The 20,815-nt window shown below is 42.0% G+C and overlaps 1 protein-coding gene and 1 non-coding gene across 2 annotated transcripts in view; both read left to right on the top strand.

The window, feature by feature from the left end:
- Positions 1-18,980, top strand: part of ARCN1 (archain 1) — a 31,751-nt gene extending 12,771 nt beyond the window's left edge. Inside the window, exons 2-10 of the mRNA XM_032285311.1 lie at positions 719-982; positions 2,106-2,285; positions 2,722-2,927; positions 3,397-3,561; positions 6,277-6,442; positions 8,871-9,018; positions 9,766-9,874; positions 14,100-14,304; positions 16,691-18,980. Coding sequence (XP_032141202.1) covers positions 719-982; positions 2,106-2,285; positions 2,722-2,927; positions 3,397-3,561; positions 6,277-6,442; positions 8,871-9,018; positions 9,766-9,874; positions 14,100-14,304; positions 16,691-16,780 — 1,533 coding nt within the window. The 3' untranslated portion in view covers positions 16,781-18,980. The remainder of the gene's footprint in view (positions 1-718; positions 983-2,105; positions 2,286-2,721; positions 2,928-3,396; positions 3,562-6,276; positions 6,443-8,870; positions 9,019-9,765; positions 9,875-14,099; positions 14,305-16,690) is intronic.
- Positions 10,172-10,277, top strand: LOC116556505. Its single transcript, XR_004271047.1, has one exon. It is a non-coding gene; the product is annotated as a U6 spliceosomal RNA (small nuclear RNA).
- Positions 18,981-20,815: the final 1,835 nt, after the last annotated feature.

The raw sequence follows: 20,815 nt of genomic DNA, 5'->3' as shown, positions 1-20,815 counted from the left end.
TTTTTTTTTTTTTTTTTTTTTTTTTGACAGTCTTGCTCTGTTGCCCAGGCTGGAGGGCAGTGGCTCAATCTCCTCCTTCTGGGTTCAAGTAATTTTTGTGCCCCAGCCTCCTGAGTAGCTGAGATTACAGGTGCATGCTACTGTGCCTGGCTAATTTTTGTACTTTTAGTAGAGATGGGGTTTTGCCACGTTGGCCAGGCTGGTCTTGAATGCCTGATCTCAAGTAATCCACCTGCCTTGGCCTCCCAAAGTGCTGGGTTTACAGATATGACCCACTGTGCCTGTGAAAGTCAGTATTCTATTGCTAGTCATGTCAGCTAGGGGTGGTAGCTTATGCCTATAATCCCAGCACTTTGGGAAGCCAAGCCAGGAGGATCACTTGAACCTAGGAGTTCAAAACCAGCCTGGGAAACACAGCAAGACACTGTCTGTACTAAGTTTTTGTAAAACTAGCCAAGCTTGGGGGCATACACTTGCAGTCCTAGCTATAGTACTAGCTGCTCAGGATTTCTTGAGCCCAGCAGTTTGAGGTTGCAGTGAGCTATGAGCTTGCCATTGCACTCCGGCATGGGTGACAGAGTGAGACCCTGTCTTAATAATACTAGTCATGCCACTAAATAAATATGTCATTCTATGCAACATCTCCTGAGAGGCGTTTGAGAAAACAGATGTGAAGAAATAATTAATGAATACTTATTTATGCATATGTTCCTGGCAGGTGCTGTTGGCTGCAGCGGTCTGCACAAAAGCAGGAAAGGCCATTGTTTCTCGCCAGTTTGTGGAAATGACCCGAACTCGAATTGAGGGCTTATTAGCAGCTTTTCCAAAGCTCATGAACACTGGAAAACAACATACGTTTGTTGAAACAGAGAGTGTAAGATATGTCTACCAGCCTATGGAGAAACTGTATATGGTACTGATCACTACCAAAAACAGCAACATTTTAGAAGATTTGGAGACCCTAAGGCTCTTCTCAAGAGTGGTAAGAGTACTGCTGTAATACCAGGTTCCACTTTTTGTTTTACATTTTGTGTGAAACTGTTTTTTCCTCCAAGGCAGCTGATGCTTATTAGTTTGCAGGCTCCTACTTCCCACCCCAGCGACTTATACTGCAGCTCCTTGTTTATTCTGCAGACATTTATTGGGTGCCCCCTTAGACTATAGGTATCCCAAAAGAATATGGGAACTGCTCTTTTATTTCCCAGTTCTTAAGCAGTTACTCTAATCTGCTTTTCTGGTTCTGACACTTGCTTGGCTGTGCTTTTTAGATAATGTTTTTTAGATAAGACTTACTGACATAGACACACACACACACACACACACACACACACTCACTCACTCACACTCACTCTCACTCTCTCTCTACTTTATGCCAAGGTCTTGCTTAAAATGAAGACTAAGGCCAGCTGTAGTAGCATGTGCCTACAGTCCAAGCACTCAGGAGGCTGAGGCAGAAGGATTGCTTGAGGCCAGGAGTTAGAGTGAATAGGCATTATACTTTAATGTGGGCAACATAGCAAGACCCTGATTTTTTTTTTTTTTTAAGATGGAGTCTCACTGTCGCCCAGGCTGATGTGCAGTAGTGTGATCTTGGCTCATTGCAACCTCCACCTCCCAGGTTCAAGTGATTCTTTGGCTTCAGCCTCCCGTGTAGCTGGGATTACAGACCCTGATTCTTACAGCCGGGCATGGTGGCTCATGCCTGTAACCCCAGCACTTTGGGAGGCCAAGATAAACGGATCACCTGTGGTCAGGAGTTCGAGACCAGCCTGGCCAACACGGTGAAACCCCATCTCTACTAAAAATACAAAAATTAGCTGGGTGTGGTGATGCCCACCTGTAGTCTCAGCTACTCTGGAGGCTGAGGCAGGAGAATCGCTTGAACCCAGGAGGCAGAGGTTGCAGTAAGCCAAGATCACGCCACTGCACTCCAGTCTGGTGACAGAGCAAGGCTCTGTCTCAAAAAAAAAAATAAAATAAATACTTGAAGTAGCTAATGAAGGGATTCAAGTTTATTGAAATTTGTGTATTTTAAAGGATAAGACTTGGAAGTATAGCTGCTGATAAATTCTAAATATATTTTTTTAATTGGTGCCCATGATTAGATCCCTGAATACTGCCGAGCCTTAGAAGAAAATGAAATATCTGAGCACTGTTTTGATTTGATTTTTGCTTTTGATGAAATTGTCGCCCTGGGATACCGGGAGAATGTTAACTTGGCACAGATCAGAACCTTCACAGAAATGGATTCTCATGAGGAGAAGGTGTTCAGAGCTGTCAGAGAGGTAAATGGGATCTTCTCTGGACTATCAGTTTGTGTGCTTTTCTCTTAGGCTTCACTAATCTGATTTTCCTCTTTTTACTTGCTAATGTAGATTATACTCAAAGCTACATCCAGGCTGGGCACAATGGCTCATGCCTATAATCCCAGCACTTTGGGAGGTGGAGGCGGGAGGATCACTTGAGTCCAGGAGTTCAAGACCAGCCTGGATAGCATAGTGAGACCCTGTCTCTATAAAAAAATTAAAAAATAAGCCAGGCATGGTGGCATGTGCCTGTGGGTCCCAGCTGCTTGGGAGGCTGAGGTGGGAGGATCACTTGAGCCCAAGAAGTTGAAGCTGCAGTGAGCCATGATCGTGCCACCTACACTCCATCCTGGGTCACAGAGTGAGACCCTGTCTCCAAAAAAAAAGCCACATTCATGTATGTCTCTTTTTGTAGACTCAAGAACGTGAAGCTAAGGCTGAGATGCGTCGTAAAGCAAAGGAATTACAACAGGCCCGAAGAGATGCTGAGAGACAGGGCAAAAAAGCACCAGGATTTGGGGGATTTGGCAGTTCTGCAGTATCTGGAGGCAGCACAGCTGCCATGATCACAGAGACCATTATTGAAACTGATAAACCAAAAGTGGCACCTGCACCAGCTAGGTATAACCCAGTGTATTACCAGCAACTTTAGAATGCCAGATGAGGGGTGTATATATGTGTATCTTCGAAGTGATAATTTGGTTTCTTGCAAAGCTGTAAATAATGAAGGACTTGATGAAGTAAGATATGATATTAAATTTGGCTACATAAGATATGAGGATAAAGAAGAAATCTGAATGTGATGTTTTTCCTTTTGTATAAAAGAGAGTTATAACTTATATCATGTCCTCAATTTCCTATGAGTGTTGCCTTATTATGGGGAGGAAACCATTTAATGGTTTATGGAATGTAGATTTTTAGTTTTGTTCATGGGTTGATTTTAGGGGAAATCTATGAATTACCTGAAATTATATGCAAAATTTGGTACACAGGTATATTTCTGTGGATGAAAGATACAAAGTTTTCATCAGATCATGTGTGCTTGTAAAAATATAACTTTCAGTAATGTATTTCAAATCCTTCCACTTAGGCCTTCAGGTCCCAGCAAGGCTTTGAAACTTGGAGCCAAAGGAAAGGAAGTAGATAATTTTGTGGACAAATTGAAATCTGAAGGTGAAACTATCATGTCCTCCAGTATGGGCAAGCGTACTTCTGAAGCAACCAAAGTGCATGCTCCACCTGTTAATATGGAAAGGTAAGTAGGACTTTGAATAAGAATTCAATCTTTGAATACAGTCCACATAATTTTTTTTTATTCTACATATTAACATAAGGTCGTTTTTGGTTTTGTTTTGCTTTATTTTTTTGAGACAGGGTCCTACTATATTGTCTATGCTGGCTTCCCACTCCTAGTCTCAGTTAATCTTCCTGTCTCCGCCTCCCAAGTAGCTGGGATACAGGCATGCGTTGCTGCACCTGATCTTTTTCTTTTTCCTTTAACCATGATTGGGGGCCCCCAGCCACCTATTTCTATGAAGTTTAGAACTTGCCTTTTGCAGCTAAGTTAAACAAAAGTTACTTGTCATCATGCCTAGTATATAGCTTATCTCTTAGAAAGGACTTGAATTAGGGGACTAGACCTATGGTGACCCCACACTATATTTGGCATGGCTTTTTAAAAATGAAACTGTAAGTAGAACCAATCTTTAAAACTTGTAGATATCTTTAAGAGCAAATTAATATATTTTGAATTTTATTTTACTAATTTATTTTTTTGAGATGGGGTTTCGCTCTGTCACCCAGGCTGGAGTGCAGTGGTGCAGTCTAGGCTTGCTGCAACTTCTGCCTCCTGGGCTCAAGTGATTCTCCCACCTCAGCCTCCCAAGTAGCTGGGACTACAGGTGTGCACGCTGGGCTAATTTTTGTATTTTGGTAGAGACAGGGTTTCACCTTGTTGCCCAGGCTGGTCTCAAACTCCTGGACTCAAGCAATATGCCTACCTCGGCCTCCCAAAGTACTGGGATTACAGGTGTGAGTCACCATGCCCAGCCATCTTTTACAGTTTAAATATTTGAAGCCACTATGGAATATTTTGATTCAACTCTTATCTCGGCTGTGGTACTAGTCGGTGACATTTTTAAGTGGTAGTTATCAAGTTCACATGTTCATGACTCAGATTTCTCATCTTAAAGCCCAGATCTTCTGTTGCTGATGGTTTTGAGGTCAACTGAAAGATAATACCAGGAGGATACCTCTATCAAGTGTGCATAAAAGCGGAGTATTTACTTTTACTTTTTCTTTCTTTTTTTTTTTTTTGAGACAGAGTCTTGCTCTGTCACCCAGGCAGGAGTGCAGTAGCACGATCTTGACTTAATTGCAACCTCTCTCTCCCAGGGTCAAACAGTTCTGCCTCAGCCTCCCAAGTAGCTGGAATTATAGGCACACACCATCACACCTGGCTAATTTTCTTGTTTTTAGTAGACATAGGGTTTTGCTGTGTTGGCTAGGCTGGTCTCGAATTCCTAATCTCAAGTGATCCGCCTGCCTCTGCTTCCCAAAGTGCTAGGATTACAGGTGTGAGCCACTGCACCCAGCCAAGTGTTTACCCTTTATATGCCCTGTTCTGTATGAAATGAACAGGGTTACATTGGAATAAACTTATTGACTTGATAAAGCTGCTGTGCTCTTCCTAGTGGTTACTTTGAGTGAGACAGAGTCTTCACACTTTTAAAAAGATGTTCCCGAGTGTGGTGGCTCACGACTGTAATCCTAGCACTTTGGAAGGCTGAGTCGGGTGGATTGCCTGAGCTCAGGAGTTCAAGACCACCCTGGGAAACATGTCGCCACTAAAATACAAACATTAACCCCTTCTCCACTAAAGTACAAAAAAATTAGCTGGGCATGGTGACACACGTCTGTAGTCCCAGCTACTGAGGAGGCTGAGGCAGAATTGCTTGAATCTCGGAGGTGGAGGTTGTAGTGAGCCAAGATGGCTCTCCTGCACTCCAGCCTGGGTGACAGAGTGAGCCTCTCTCTCAAAAAAGAAAAAAAAAGATGTTGGAAACCATCACATATTAAAGAGAATTTGAGATACTCCTTTTTTTCTAAATGATAAAATGCCTCTTGAGCACAGAGCAAACTTTTGTGAAGGTAAAACGGTACCATGCCTTGTCTTAAGATACATTCCTTTTTGGTCTGGACTCTGATGCCTTTGTTTCTAGGAATACCTAAGAGGTTGGAACAGAGTACAAAATATTCTTTCTAGCCTCTGTAGTTCATCCAACCAAAAATATTTCTATTACTGAATATGAATAGATTATCCTTAATAATTGCCTGTAGCAGCAGTACTTTTTAATTTTTTAAAAATTGGATTATACATTCATATAGTACAAAATTCAAAAGGTGTTGACAGTCAGAAGTCTTCTGTCGCTCAGCCATGCCAATTTCTCATTTTGAAGACAACTAGTATTTTTTTTTTCTTATTTATTTATTTATTTATTTTTGAGACAGAGTTTCGCTCTTGTTACCCAGGCTGGAGTGCAATGGCGCGATCTCGGCTCACCGCAACCTCCGCCTCCCGGGTTCAGGCAATTCTCCTGCCTCAGCCTCCTGAGTACCTGGGATTATAGGCACGCACCACCATGCCCAGCTAATTTTTTGTATTTTTTAGTAGAGACGGGGTTTCACCGTGTTGACCAGGATGGTCTCGATCTCTCGACCTCGTGATCCACCCGCCTCGGCCTCCCAAAGTGCTGGGATTACAGGCGTGAGCCACCGCACCCAGCTGAGAATTTATCTGTAGGATAGAGTCTTTTGAGGAATTATTGGATCAAAGGGTATAGTGTTTTAAATGTTGATAACTGTAGCAGTAGCACCTTTAAAAAAAGGTTGTTGATGGTTAATCGTTAGACCCTGGAGGAAGGGACTGGTTTCTACCTTTCTGAACAAACCTATTACTTTTTCTTTATAGTGTACATATGAAGATTGAAGAAAAGATCACATTAACCTGTGGACGAGATGGAGGATTACAGAATATGGAGTTGCATGGCATGATCATGCTTAGGATCTCAGATGACAAATATGGCCGAATTCGTCTTCATGTGGAAAATGAAGACAAGAAAGGGGTGCAGCTACAGGTGTGTAGAAGCTTTTGATAGGGAGTATTAACAGTTTGTCTACCTATCATAGTCTTTCTCAACTAGAGTTCCTAATGTGAACCACAGAAAATTATTTAAGTTATATAACTAGCATCACTTTAAATGCATAGGAAAGAAGTTAATTTATTGCATATAGTAGCTACCTGAGAAATGAGTAAAGCAGCTGTGTTAGGATGGCTTTTAAATACTGGAATTGAATAAAAGGTCATTTTGAAATCTAATGAATGACTTCATACTCACTAACAGAAGGTACAAAGAGATGTTTATCTTTTGCTGTTATGCAAACAGTAAATTAATCACTTAGGATCTTGCTTGAAATATAGTTTTAAAAAAAACAAGGCTTTAGGCCAGGTGTGGTGGCTCACACCTATAATACCAGCACTTTAAGAGGCTGATCGGAGGATCATTTGAGCCCAAGAGTTCAAGACCAGCCTGGGCAACATGGGTTGAGCAATGAAACCCTATCTCTATAAAAACTTTAAAAATTAGCCAGGCATGGTGGCTTGATGCAAAATGTACTCCTTTCATTAAACTACCAGTGTTTGTTTTGTTAACTGAAGGGTAGTATCTAATGGTATATTTGAAAAGTACATAAAATCCTTTTAATATGTGTATGCTCCAACTATTATATATACACACACACATATATATATGTATGTATGTATGTATATATGAGCTCTTTATATTACAGGTGTTCTTGTCACAATTTATTTAGCTGACATCACAAGAGCACATCCTTTTTAGGGAAAAGTGTTTTGTCAACTTTACCCCCACAGTCAGCACAGAGTTGTATTTTGGAAGTTGTGCTTATATTATTTGACATTTTTGCTGGCTTGTAAAGTGTATATATACTGCTATCCAAAAGTGATTTTTCTGTTTTTATTTTTTTGCTTTTTTGACACAGGGTCTCTGTTGTACACCAGCATGACCTTGGCTCACTGCAGCCTCAGCCTCCTGGGCTCCAGCAATCCTCCCACCTCAGCCCCTGTAGTAGCTGGGACCACAGGTGTACGCCACCACACCAGCTAATTTTTTTTGTTTTTTCTAGAGATGGAGTTTCACTATGTTGCCCAGGCTGGTCTTTAACTCCTGGGCTCAAGAAGCATTCCTCTTGCCTCAGCCTCCCAAAGGGCTGGGATTACAGGCATGAGCCACCATGCCTAGCCAAAATGTTGTAATTCTTGGATTTGTGTTTGTTTTTGTTTGAGATAGAGTCTTGCTGTGTCGCCGAGACTGGTGTGCAGTTGTGCCATCTCAGCTCACTGCAACCTCTGCCTCCCAGGTCCAATCAATTCTCATGTCTCAGCCTCCTGAGTAGCTGGGATTACAGATATGCACCACCATGCCCAGCTAACTTTTGTATTTTTAGTAGAGACAGGGTTTTGCTATGTTGGTCAGGCTGGTCTCGATCTCCTCACCTCAGGTGATTCCCCCACTTCGACCTCTCAAAGTGCTGGGATTACAGGCATGAGCTACCATGCCTGGCCCCAACTAATTTTTGTATTTTTAGTAGAGATGGGGTTTTGCCATGTTGGCCAGGCTGATCACAAACTCCTGACCTCAAGTGCTGTGCCCACCTCAGCCTCCCCAAATTGATTTAAAAAGATAAGACTTATCTTAATTGGCTTGGATTTTTAACAACTTTAAGTTTCTAGGCAAAATGGTAACTAGACTTTACACAGAGATTGCCCTTTCCTGGTACTTCATATAAGGCTAGAACTGCTGTCTGACCCAGGCAGCTGATCAGGGTCTGACTGGAGTCTTCTGCTTGACAAGCCTGGTCCCACCATTAACCTGTTACCTGTGAAGTATTTGTGGAAAGGATTTGGTTAATGGTCTTTTAGCTTTTTCAGGTGCAAACTTGTTCTATAGTGGCTTTTAGAGTTAAAATTAGTTTTTTAAAAAATTAACTAGTTTTTTTAGCCGGGCGCGGTGGCTCAAGCCTGTAATCCTAGCACTTTGGGAGGCTGAGGCAGGTGGATCACGAGGTCAAGAGATCAAGACCATCCTGGTCAACACGGTGAAACCCCGTCTCTACTAAAAAAATACAAAACATGAGCTGGGCATGGTGGCGCGTGCCTGTAATCCCAGTTACTCAGGAAGCTGAGGCAGGAGAATTGCCTGAACCCAGGAGGCGGAGGTTGCGGTGAGCCGAGATGGCGCCATTGCACTCCAGCCTGGGTAACGAGCGAAACTCCGTCCCAAAAAAAAAAAAAAATTAACTAGTTTTTAAATATCTTAAATCATTTTGAAAATATTTGAAGAAGGGAAATCTCTAAAATGAAAAAGAATTGGAATTTGTTAGGTACTCTATTTTAGATGTTTAGATTGTGGGTCATATAAGCCTAGAGGGGGTTGTTTCTTGTCTGTCTGAACCTCAGGAGTTTTCCTTTCCTTCTCATTCTAGACCCATCCAAATGTGGATAAAAAACTTTTCACTGCAGAGTCTCTAATTGGCCTGAAGAATCCAGAGAAGTCATTTCCAGTCAACAGTGACGTAGGGGTGCTAAAGTGGAGACTACAAACCACAGAGGAATCTTTTATTCCACTGACAAGTAAGTGCCTTTGGCCAGTCCCACTAAGCTAGTTTGCATTGAGAACTAGAACTTGTACACTTTTATCTTCATTGCTGTAGCAAAGTTCTTTCTGACAAAATGACCTCTTTTGAAATGGACCTGGTGCTGCATTTTGTATATTTTTATAATTAGTTTTCATTTTTAATAGTTTTCATTTTGAAACCATTGTGGTTTTGTTGTTGTTTATTTTTGTTGTTGTTACTGTTTTAGAGACAAGATCTTCTGTTGCTTAGGCTGGAGTGTAGTGGGGTGATCATAGCTCACTGCAGCATCAAACTCCTGGGCTCAAGCCATCCTCCTGCCTCAGCATCTGGAATAGCTTGGACTAGGACTATAGGCGCATGTCACCATATCCAGCTAACTTTTTTTTTTTTTAAAGGCACAGACTCCCTCTGTCACCCAGGCTGGAGTGCAGAGGTGTGATCATGGCTTACTACAGTCTTGAACTCCTGGGTTCAGCTGATCTCCCACCTCAGTCTCCTGAGTAGCTGGGAGAACAGGCAAGTGCCACCACGCCTGGCTATTTTTTTTTTTTTTTTTTTTTTTTGGTAGCGGTGCAGTCTCACTTTGTTGCCTAGGCTGGTCTTGAACTCATGGCCTTAACCAATTCTTTCACTTTGATCCTAGCACCTTGATCTTCTAAAGCACTGCGGTTACAGGCATGAGCCACTGTACCCAGCCATCTTTTTCTTATATTCTGGTATGACTGCTTTGCTTTCTCCTCAGTTAATTGCTGGCCCTCAGAGAGTGGAAATGGCTGTGATGTCAACATAGAATATGAGCTACAAGAAGATAATTTAGAACTGAATGACGTGATTATCACCATCCCACTCCCGTAAGTGCTGTCCCCATGTAATCATGTTCCCTGTGTTGGACTTACAGAACTGGTCTTTTGGAACTCGTTTTGGAGTCAGCACCTACCTGACCTAACCATTCAAAGATACTTGCTTCTTTAAAAAGCTAGTTGTGAAAGAAGCCAGATATAAAAGGCTGCATGTTATATGATTTCACTTCTTTGACTTTCTGGAAAAGGTAATACTCTTGAATAGAAACTAGGAGGTAGAGAGGAAGGTACTTCACTTCAGAGGGGCACAAGAGAACTTTTGGGAATGATAGGAGTGTTCTAGGACTTGTGTTTGTTTTGGCAGCACAGGCACTAAAATTGGAGCCATACAGGGAAGATTAGCATACCCCTTTGCAAGGATGACATGCAAGTTTATGAAGTATTTCATATTTAGAAATAAAACAAAGGAACATTGTTTTTTTGGGATAGGGTCTCGCTCTGTCACTGGAGTCTTGTCACTGGAGGGCACTGGCACGATCTCGGCTCACTGCAGCCTCCACCTCTTAGGCTCAAGGTATCATCCTCCTACCTCACCCTCCAAGTAGCTGGGACTACAGGCCCACACCACCATGCTCGGCTAATTTTTGTATTATTTGTAGAGACAGGTTTTGCCATGTTGTGCAGGCTGATCTCAAACTCCTGAGCTCAAGTGATCTGCCCCCTTGGCTTCCCAAAGTGCTGGGATTACAGGTGTGAGTCACCACGCCCAGTTAAGCATTGTTGTATGACTTGATTGTTGTGGTGCTTACTGCATACAGTTGTTGAGATACATTGAGCACTTTGAAAGGGATGGATTTTACTGACTTTAAAACCAAATCAGATGAACAAGCCAGTTGTCCTTCTAAGCCTATTTTTATTTTTTATTTTTTTGAGACTGAGTCTCACTCTGTCACCCAGGCTAGAGTGCAGTGGTGCAATCTTGGCTCACTGCAACCTCCGCCTCCTAGATTCCAGCGATTCTTGTGCCTCAGCCTCCTGAGTAGATGGGATTACAGGTACGTACCACCACACCCAGCTAATTTTTGTATTTTTAGTAAAGATGGGGTTTCACCATGTTGGCCAGGCTGGTCTTGAACTCCTGGCCTCAAAATGATCCACCTGCCTTGGCCTCCCAAAGTGCTGGGATTACAGAGGTGAGCCACTGCACCTGGCCTGGTTCTGTTTTTAGATGTTGGTCCTCAGCTTGTTTGTGTAGTAATGAACATTTCCAGAAGGAGGAGCCATTTCTTAGTCAAACTTTCTGTTTTACAGCTTTCAAAGAAATTGAGTCTATCAGGCTGAATGTTTCATTTTCATGTGCTCTCTAAACTTTCACTAAAGATGACACCGTGTTCAAGGGAACTATTGATTCTTGAAACAAGATGTCTACATTAGTTTCAGTAAATTCCCTAACAGCCTTTTTGGGGCATAATTTATTTACAGTAAACTACACATATTTTAATTATGCCATCTTGATATGTTTATACTTGTGAAACCAACACCATAATCAAGATAACAAAAATGTCTGTCAGTCCCAGAAGTTGAGTTCCAATAAGCTTTTGTTGTACACTTAAATGGCCCACTCTCTAGGATCATCTGGAAATGGTCTCTACCTTATCTTTTTAGTAGCATTTCCAGTGAGCATGCACTGTTATTACTTCACCAGTAAATCCTAGCTCCTTTCACCTACCCATCAACCCTCGTGATTAAGCAGAGGTTTTAATTATGAGCAGCAGTAAGTGTATTTTTAGTGTATCTTTATATTGCTCAGTTATTACTGCAGAGAAAATGGTGCTAATTTAATTCACAGTTGTCTTCCCTTTTCAATAATTCAGTCCTTTAAATTATCAGGTCTGGTTTTAGTCATTCTTATTTCCGTTTTTAAAAAATAAACTTTATTGCTCACACCTGTAATCCCAGCACTTTGGGAGGCCGAGGTGTGCAGATCACGAGGTCAGGAGATCTTGACCATCCTCGCTAACAGGGTGAAACCCCATATCTATTAAAAATATAAAAAGTTGGCCGGGCGCGGTGGCTCAAGCCTGTAATCCCAGCACTGTGGGAGGCCGAGGCGGGTGGATCACGAGGTCAAGAGATCAAGACCATCCTGGCCAACATGGTGAAACCCCGTCTCTACTAAAAAAAAAATACAAAAAATTAGCTGGGCATAGTGGCGCGTGCCTGTAATCCCAGCGACTCAGGAGGCTGGGGCAGGAGAATTGCCTGAACCCGGGAGGCGGAGGTTGCGGGGAGCCGAGATCGCGCCATTGCACTCCAGCCTGGGTAACAAGAGCGAAACTCCGTCTCAAAAAAAAAAAAAAAAAAAAAAAAATATAAAAAGTTAGCTGGACGTGGTGGCACATGCCTGTAATCCCAGCTACTCAGGAGGCTGAGACAGGAGAATTGCTTTAACCCGGGAGGCAGAGGTTGCGGTGAGCCGAGATCGTGCCACTGTACTCTGCCTGGGTGACAGAGCGAGACTCCATGTCAAAAAAAAAAAAAAAAAAAAAAGCTTTATTATTATCAGTATCCCCTTAAATGGGGTAACACCATCTTATTCTCTGTAGTATGGTCATTGCTTCAGAACAATAGATGGTTGCCTTGAACTGTTTTAGGACTTGGGCGTTGGTGACAGGTAGAGTTTTGTTTGTCAGGATTTCGTTTACTAGACTATTTATAGAATGCCACAATTTTGAGGCCTCTGTCTACCCTGTAATTTGGTTGTGGTGGTTTCCTGTATTCTAGTTCAGTTTTGCAATGGTCTCCAGAAGAGACCCTTATGCAACATTTTACTCCCATTGTCTAGAACTGATCAAATTAGAAGAGATCAGAATCAGAATTAGAGCAAGGACAAAAAGAAGGAGCATAAAAGAACCAGGACCCTAAAATTGATAGGGAAGAGTTAATAGTCTTATGCCACCCTTAAAGTTTACTTTGTCTCTCTTATTTACCCTACCCCTAATGTAAACATTGAGTGTCACTGGTGAACTAAAAGCCAGTAAATTTAGAATGTGTAGGAGTAGCTGACGCTGCTTGTCAGCCATGTGTAGGGGTGCAAAGTAAATCTTAACTAGTCCTGCTTCTCTTGCAGATTAAGGACAACTGTGGCTCTCTTTCTCCCATCATGTTTCCACTTTGCCCCAGGGGTAATTGTGATTTCACTTATCAAATAAAAGTCCATTTACTGGATTGTAAATCAAATAAACCCATTGGCGTCAACTTCAATAAGTTTGAAACATTCTGAAATCTTTAAAAACAAATTCTCAGCCAAGTATGGTGGCTCAATGTAATCCCAGCACTTTGGGAAGCCGAGATGGGTGGATCAGCTGAGTTCAGGAATTTGAGACTAGCCTGGCTAACATGGTGAAACCCCTTTTCTACTAAAAATACGAAAACTTAGCAGGGCATGGTGGCATGTGCCTATAATCCAGCTACACTGGAGACTGAGGCAGGAGAATCTCTTGAACCTGGGAGGAAGAGGTTCTAGTGAGTCAAGATGGTGCCATTGCACTTCATCTTGGGCAGTAAGAGCAAAACTCCGTATCAAAAAAATACGAGCTGCGTGTGGTAGTGCGCACCTTTAGTCCCTGCTATTCAGGAGGCTGAGACAGGAGAATTGCTTGTACCTGGGAGGTGAAGGTCGCAGTGAGCTGAGGTCACGCCACTGTACTCCAGCCTAGTGACAGAGCGAGACTCTGTCTCAAAACAAAACAAAACAAAACCAAAAACAAAAAACAAATTATCTCAAAGGCCTCCATTCGTCTCCATTGTTGATGTTTAGAGATTCCCCCCACTATTATCAACCTGCTTGTTTCCCCATTGTCACGTACAGAGTGCTACGTTATGTTAAAATTCCTTATTTACAGGGCAGCAACCTATTGGTGCAGGGTTTTTGGCAACATAGCCCACCTAACACATTCATTGGTTTCGGTCCCCAGATCTAGTTCATAAGTTAGAGCAGCCCTTAGGCATACCTGCCAAATACCTATTTTTGCATATTTGCTGTATCTACAGAGGGAATTGAGTGAAACTCTTAGCCAAGGCGCTAGGACTTCATTTGATACTTGAAATTATTAGGGAGTTTTTTTGTTTTTTTTGTTTTGTTTTGTTTTTTTTTCTGAAATTGCTGTCCTAGAAGGCAGAATTTGAGGATCATTATAATCAAATTTGGGGTTGGTTTTCCTTGGTGGAGTTCTGGCTCTGAATAGCTATCTTGACCAGATGTTTCTCACAACAGGTCTGGTGTCGGCGCGCCTGTTATTGGTGAGATCGATGGGGAGTATCGACATGACAGTCGACGAAATACCCTGGAGTGGTGCCTGCCTGTGATTGATGCCAAAAATAAGAGTGGCAGCCTGGAGTTTAGCATTGCTGGGCAGCCCAATGACTTCTTCCCTGTTCAAGTTTCCTTTGTCTCCAAGAAAAATTACTGTAACATACAGGTATTCCATTATAGTTGAGAATATTTATAGGGAAAGTGGTAGGACAGTAGGAACATGTATAGGATGCCAGACAGGTAGTATGGCTTCGTGGTCAGATAAAGCTCAGAAAAAAACTGATGTCTTCTACAGGAGTTCCCTTTCTAATTCATTATGTGATCTTCGTCAAATTCTTTATCTGCTTAACCTCAGTTTTCTTCTCTAGATCAGACAAAGAAATGGAATATTAATACATATAAAAGTACTTGTGGATTGTTCAAGATTCATATACACTTAATTGCCTGGTTTTTTTTTTTAACCTCATATATTTTAAAATAGGTTTGCCAAAACACCCAGCACTTGATTTCGTAAGACCTTGCTGTCACTTTGTTTATACCCAAAGAATGAAAGTTTTTTAATTTGGAAGACAAAATTACTGCCAAAAAAAAAAAAAAAATTCCATTCTATTACAAATGGAAATTATTTATGTCACAGCTCCCTTTATTAGTACAAATAATCATGAGCAAATTCTGTTGCAAACTCTGTCTTTTAGGTAGACAAAGCAGTGGAAATGTGTGAACTGTTCCTTCAGATCATTGTTATTATTATTATTTGAGACAGAGTCTCGCTCTGTTGCCAAGGCTGGAGTGCAGTGGCACAATCTCGGCTCACTTCAACCTCCACCTCCCAGGTTCAAGCCTCTGTCTCAGCCTCACAAGTAGCTGGGACTGCAGGCACTCACCACCAAGCCCAGCTAATTTTTAGTAGAAACGGGGTTTTATCATATTGGTCAGGCTGGTCTCGAGCTCCTGACCTCAGGTGATCTGCCTGTCTGGGCCTCCCAAAGTGTTGGGATTACAGGCGTGAGCCACCTTGCCTGGCCCAGATCATTATTTTTTAACGAATTGTTCTTCCAGTTTTTGTTGTTGTTTTGAGATGGAGTCCTGCTGGAGTACAGTGCAATCTTGGCTCACTACAACCTCTGCCGCCTCCTGGGTTCAAGGGATTCTTTTGGCTCAGCCTCCTGAGTAGCTGGGACTACAGGCGTGCACCACCTGTAGTCCACCAATTTCTTTGTTTTTTGAGATGGAGTCTCGCTCTTGTTGCCCAGGCTGGAGTGCAATGGTGCAATCTTGGCTTACTGCAACCTCCTCCTTTCAGGTTCAAGTGATTCTCCTGCCTCAGCCTCCCGAGTAGCTGGGATTACAGGCATATGCCACCATGCCTGGCTAATTTTGTATTTTTAGTATAGTAGAGACGGGGTTTCTCCACTGGTCAGGATGGTCTCAAGCTCTTGACCTCATGTGATCCACCTTTCTCGGCATCCCAAAGTGCTGGGATTACAGGCATGAGCCACTGCGCCTGGCCCTTTTTTTTTTTTTCTTCTTCTTCTTCTAGTAAAGATGGGGTTTTACCACGTTGGCCAGGCTGGTGTCTAACTCCTGACCTCAGATGATCCACCTACCTCAGCCTCCCTAAGTGCCGTGATTACAGAAGTGAGCCATCACGCCTGGCCATTCTTCCAATTTTTGAATTTGTATTACTAGGACCCAGTTTATGTTAATATTCCCTCTTTTTGACTTGCTTGTTGTTCTGGCCCTGTCTTAGCTTCCTATATAGTCTCCATCTCCCCCATAAATGCTTAGAAAGTTGCAGCTTCCTCCCTTGGATGATTTCAAAGAGCAGTTCTCTCTCCCTCTCCTATCAGTTAGTGGCATAACCCCTTCAGTATTGGAAGCCACTTTATTGAACCCAAGACATTAGATAGAAATGGATACATTTTCCTATTGGGGCTATTCATAGATAAGGACAGTATAATTGCTCTCCCAAAACCTCATTAGAAAATACGAATCAGTGGTTCAAGTGTTGTATTGGTGCCACTATAGATACCATTGTTACAGGTAATTAATTAAACTAGACATTTATTTATTTATTTAAAAAGGGAAAACCTCATTAGAAGGACCCAGCCATGTCTAAAAAATGATAGAGCAGCTCACTGGGGCTTAACATGAGACTTTGAGAGCAGAGCAGATGAATAATGTGAAGAGCTGGAACATTGCATTTTGGGTCAGAATGTTAATATTTCATCCTGATAGAATGTCTATGAACCTCATAGGTTATATAGGCCTGGGCTGGGTTGGGATGTGGCCACTGATTTTGGAACTTTTACTTACTATTAATGCTACTGTACATCTTATCCCAACAGTTGTCTTTTTCTACCTAGAAAGAAAGCAGCTTAATCATGTTGGTGGGAAAGTGTGATGCTGTGGCTTTCAGTTGTGAATTGAACATTCTTCTAGTATTTTAATACTGGTTTTAGGGAAACTGATGTGTTCTGTAATGAGAATTTAGTCCACATCATGGAGAATCAAACCTTCTGCTTTACCTTATTCTTTGTTTATTTTCCTAGGTTACCAAAGTGACCCAGGTAGATGGAAACAGCCCTGTCAGGTTTTCCACAGAGACCACTTTCCTAGTGGATAAGTATGAAATCCTGTAATACCAAGAAGAGGGAACCGAAAAGGAAAATTTTCATATTAAAAAAGAAGACGCCAACGATGGCTGAAGAGGTTTTCCCAAATTTACAAGCCATTGGAGACCCCATTTTTCTGATACAATGCACGATTCTCTGCGCGCAAGGACCCTCGACTCACCCCCATGTTTCTGCGTCACAGAGACATTCTTTGATAAAGAAATGGCACAAACATAAAGGGAAAGGCTGCTAATTTTCTTTGGCAGACTTTATTGGCCAGCAGGAAAGCAAGCTCTCCAGAGAATGCCCCCAGTTAAATACCTCCTCTACCTTTACCTAAGTTGCTCCTTTATTTTTTTTAATTTTTTTAATTTTTATTTTTTGAGACAGAGTCCCGCTCTGTCGCCCAGGCTGGAGTGCAGTGGCGTGATCTCAGCTCACTGCAACCCCCGCCTCCTGAGTTCAAGCAATTCTGTTGCCTCAGCCTCCTGAGTAGCTGGGACTACAGGCACACACCACCACGCCCGGCTAATATTTTGTATTTTAGTAGAGATGGAGTTTCACCACGTTGCCCAGGCTGGGCGCAAACAACTCCTAAGCTCAGGCAATCTGCCCGCCTTGGCTTCCCAAAGGGCTGGGATTATAGGTGTGAGCCACCGTACCCAGCTGGTCCTTTATTTTAAGCCCTAAATATAATCCCTAAATATAGTTATATTTCATAGTTTGTTTTTAAAAAGTTTTCTCTGTAGAAGATTTTAATCTTTCTTACCCTTTTCCTTTACCTTTAGGTTTTTCTTTCTATACATTCAGTCAGGCACTGGGATCATCTGTTTACAGGCATTGTATTTATTTGGCACTCCTTGAACAAGTATATCTAACCCATTCTTCATTTTTGGACTGTTTAGGTGAACTGTTTGAGGGATATGGGGCCTAGAAGTTAAAAGATAAGGATGTCCTCTGTCTCTTTCCCCTATTCATTCATTCCTTCATCTCTTCGCCAAGTTGTTTTCCTTTCAGCGCCTGTCCTTCCGGTTTAGAACAGTACCATGAATCCCACTTGTATCAATATTGAAGATAGCTGAGAACCCCCTTTCAAATGGCACAATCGCTTTTCAAGATGTCTAAAAGAATGGCTGTGTCTGTCCAGTTAGGGATTTCACATCCACATGTAATCATGTCTGCTGCTGCTGCTACCCAGATTTTCAATTCTCCACATTTTGGGTACTTAAGCTAAAACATCATAGCCACAGTCTTTATAATCCATTCACATTCCTCAGTTTCACCACCTCCCTCTTCCAGACTGCTCTCTCTGTCATCAGTCCTCTCTTTTCTAACAGAAACAAGGTTATGAGTTTGAAGGCTGTGGGTTCATTGAGTCTTTGTGCCAGTCCTCTTGGCCCTAAACTATCAAGGGGGCTCCATTTCACCATTTGATTTTTTGCGTTTCAGGAGGCAACTGATTATACTGGTATGTACAGTTTACTCATGTATACCCCGTTTCCTTCCAGTCATCCCAGTGTTTTTCCACTAGTCTGTCTGTCCCTATCTCTGAAATCCTCCCTTCTCTTCCCCTTAAGACTTTTGAGTGTCATCATGTAGTGGAGGTTTGTCAGTTCCATCTTATGTATTACCTTTTCAGCCAGCTCAGCCTGGGCTTTTAACTTAGTATTGCAGTCCGTAGAGTAGGTGAAAAGTTGCTGCAAGGCTGCAGGCAATGGCAGTGGGAAGAGGCAGGTGACTAGATAACTTCTGCACTTTCAGCTGGTTGAAAAGTACTACTCCCACTCTGAACAACATCCGGCCTTCCCTGCAAAAACTGTACTGTACTTAAAGCAGAGCACTCACACAATAATGGCTGTGTATGGAATTGCTTGCCAAAGAGGTTTCTAGCCTTTCCCTTTCCCCTAACTGCATCAGGGAAGAATTCTTATCTCTAGCTTGGTTTCCACATGAGGTTTTTCTGAGAAAGGGGCCTGGGACAAGAAGTCTGTCACGTAGTTAAGTAGGCAAGAAATCCTACTAATCCAGTTTTGTTTGAAAGTTGTTTGTCCATATGATTTTTTAAAAGTCAAGTTTAATTTCAAACATTTTTTTTCTGCGATTACTTTGGGATAATATTTAAAATGAGAGACATTTTGTAACCCTGTAAAATACGTAGGAAATATAACATTCCAGTGTATACAAAGAAGGCAAATTCTTTAATCAAATAAAGAGCATTATAAAATGAGATGTTTATTGGATTCCTCACTCACTTTGGTGTCTGCTTGTTGATTCAGGATGCTGTAATGGGACCTAAGATTAAAAATTAATGACATGTTTTTTTTAAGAGAAAATAATCTGAGAGTATTCATTGCCTTTTGTCCATGTATTGTGCTTCCTTGTGTATTTCTCTGCATTTGATATGTGTACTCCAGACAGCGTAGCTTTTGAATTTGATGCTATTTCTGGCTTTTTGGGGGATCAGAGTCTTAATTTTGTCAGGGGGCAGTTGTAGAGTGAGAAAAGTCAGACTTTATCTTTAATTTTGGAGCTTTCTCTTCCCTGTTAGATAGACAGTGATGAGAAGTGATCCAGGATGAGGGATGATGGGAACAATTTTTGGGAATTGTTGACAATTCCCTCAGATGAAGCTGCTTACAGCTGCTTTGTTTTTTTGTTTTTTTTTTTTGAGACAGTCTCACTGTGTCACCCTGGGCTGGAGTGCAGTGGTGCCATATCGGCTCATTGCGGCTTCCTGCGTTCAAGTGATTCTCCTGCCTCAGCCTCCTGAGTAGCTGGAATTACAGGGCAGGCCACCATGCCTGGCTGATTTTTATGTTTTTAGTAGAGATGGGGTTTCACCATGTTGGTCAGGCTGGGCTTGATATCCTGACCTTGCGATCTACCTGCCTTGGCCTCCTAAAGTGTTAAGATTACAGGGGTGAGCCACCGCATCCGGCCAAAGCTGCTTGGTTTCTTATGCCTCTTTTTTATTTAACTTGGAAAAACAATTGAATGTCAAAAAATTGGAAGGCAAATTATTCTCACTAATATCTGGGATGAGAAAATTTGTATTTAATGTTGAAAGCTTCTTAGTGAAACAAAGTATCTGGTCTAATGTTGCTGAAGTGTGGCTTGACTCTTGGAGTGAGACTGTAGCCTTAATGGAATGAAACAAAGACCCCAAAACCATGCCATGCCCCCTGACTAGCTGCTAATCCTTTTTCAGCATCAAGTGGACTTTTTGTTGGACTCCTGTGAGGGAGACTAGCAAAATAATTAGATCTGACTGAGCATTCTGCTTAATGTAGGAGGCTTGTGGTTCCTGCTCTGGATTAATTCCATGTAGAAGAAATAGGGAGCACACCTCTGGACAGGAGTTTTTTAAGGTCTTTCATTCCTTTACTCACCATAGCTTCAAATTTGTCAACCCAAGCTTCTCTGATGGGAAACTGCCCTCCCATTAATTTTTAAATTGTGAACAGTTTTAAAGTTGTTCACACTGGATAGGATCTGAGATTTCCAGGGCTGACATAGAATAGCTTTAAGTTCACATCTGGCAGGGCTTATTGGAAGGAGATGGGAGAAAAACGGAAAAAGTCATCCTCAAGAAGATTAACTAGAAGCAATGACTGTACCGGCTTATAAAGCCTTTTTTTTTTTTTTTCCTAGTTAGACAATGTTAACTACAACTAGTACCTAACATGTATGAGAACAGGGAATAGGGCTTCTGTCTTGTAGGCTTTAGAGGAATCTCAAGCAAAGCCTCTCAATTGATTTTTCTTTGCTATGCTCATCTGTCTTATTACAACCCCCTCGCCCCCAATTCCCTCTTAGAAGATCCACAAGTAGGTTGGTTGCTGTGCATTGCTGTTACCCAAGGGCAGACAGCAACCCTACAAATAGCTGTCTTGACCTCTTATCCTGGGGAGTTGGTGATTGATACAGAGATGGGCCTTTAGGAAAATTAGACTGTCTTTCCAAATCAGGCTGTTTTGTCTCTCACAATTGCAAATCAAAGCTATTAGGCATTTTTTAGAAGCTTGAGCCACCTCTCCCATTCTCCACCAATGTTTTTTGCCC

Source organism: Sapajus apella, unplaced genomic scaffold (genome assembly GCF_009761245.1).
Source record: "Sapajus apella isolate SASKATOON/1434 unplaced genomic scaffold, GSC_monkey_1.0 scaffold16, whole genome shotgun sequence".
In the NCBI taxonomy this organism is placed as follows: domain Eukaryota; kingdom Metazoa; phylum Chordata; class Mammalia; order Primates; family Cebidae; genus Sapajus; species Sapajus apella.
The sequence above is the reverse complement of the archived record's forward strand: the minus strand, read 5'-3'. Positions and strand labels throughout refer to the sequence as shown.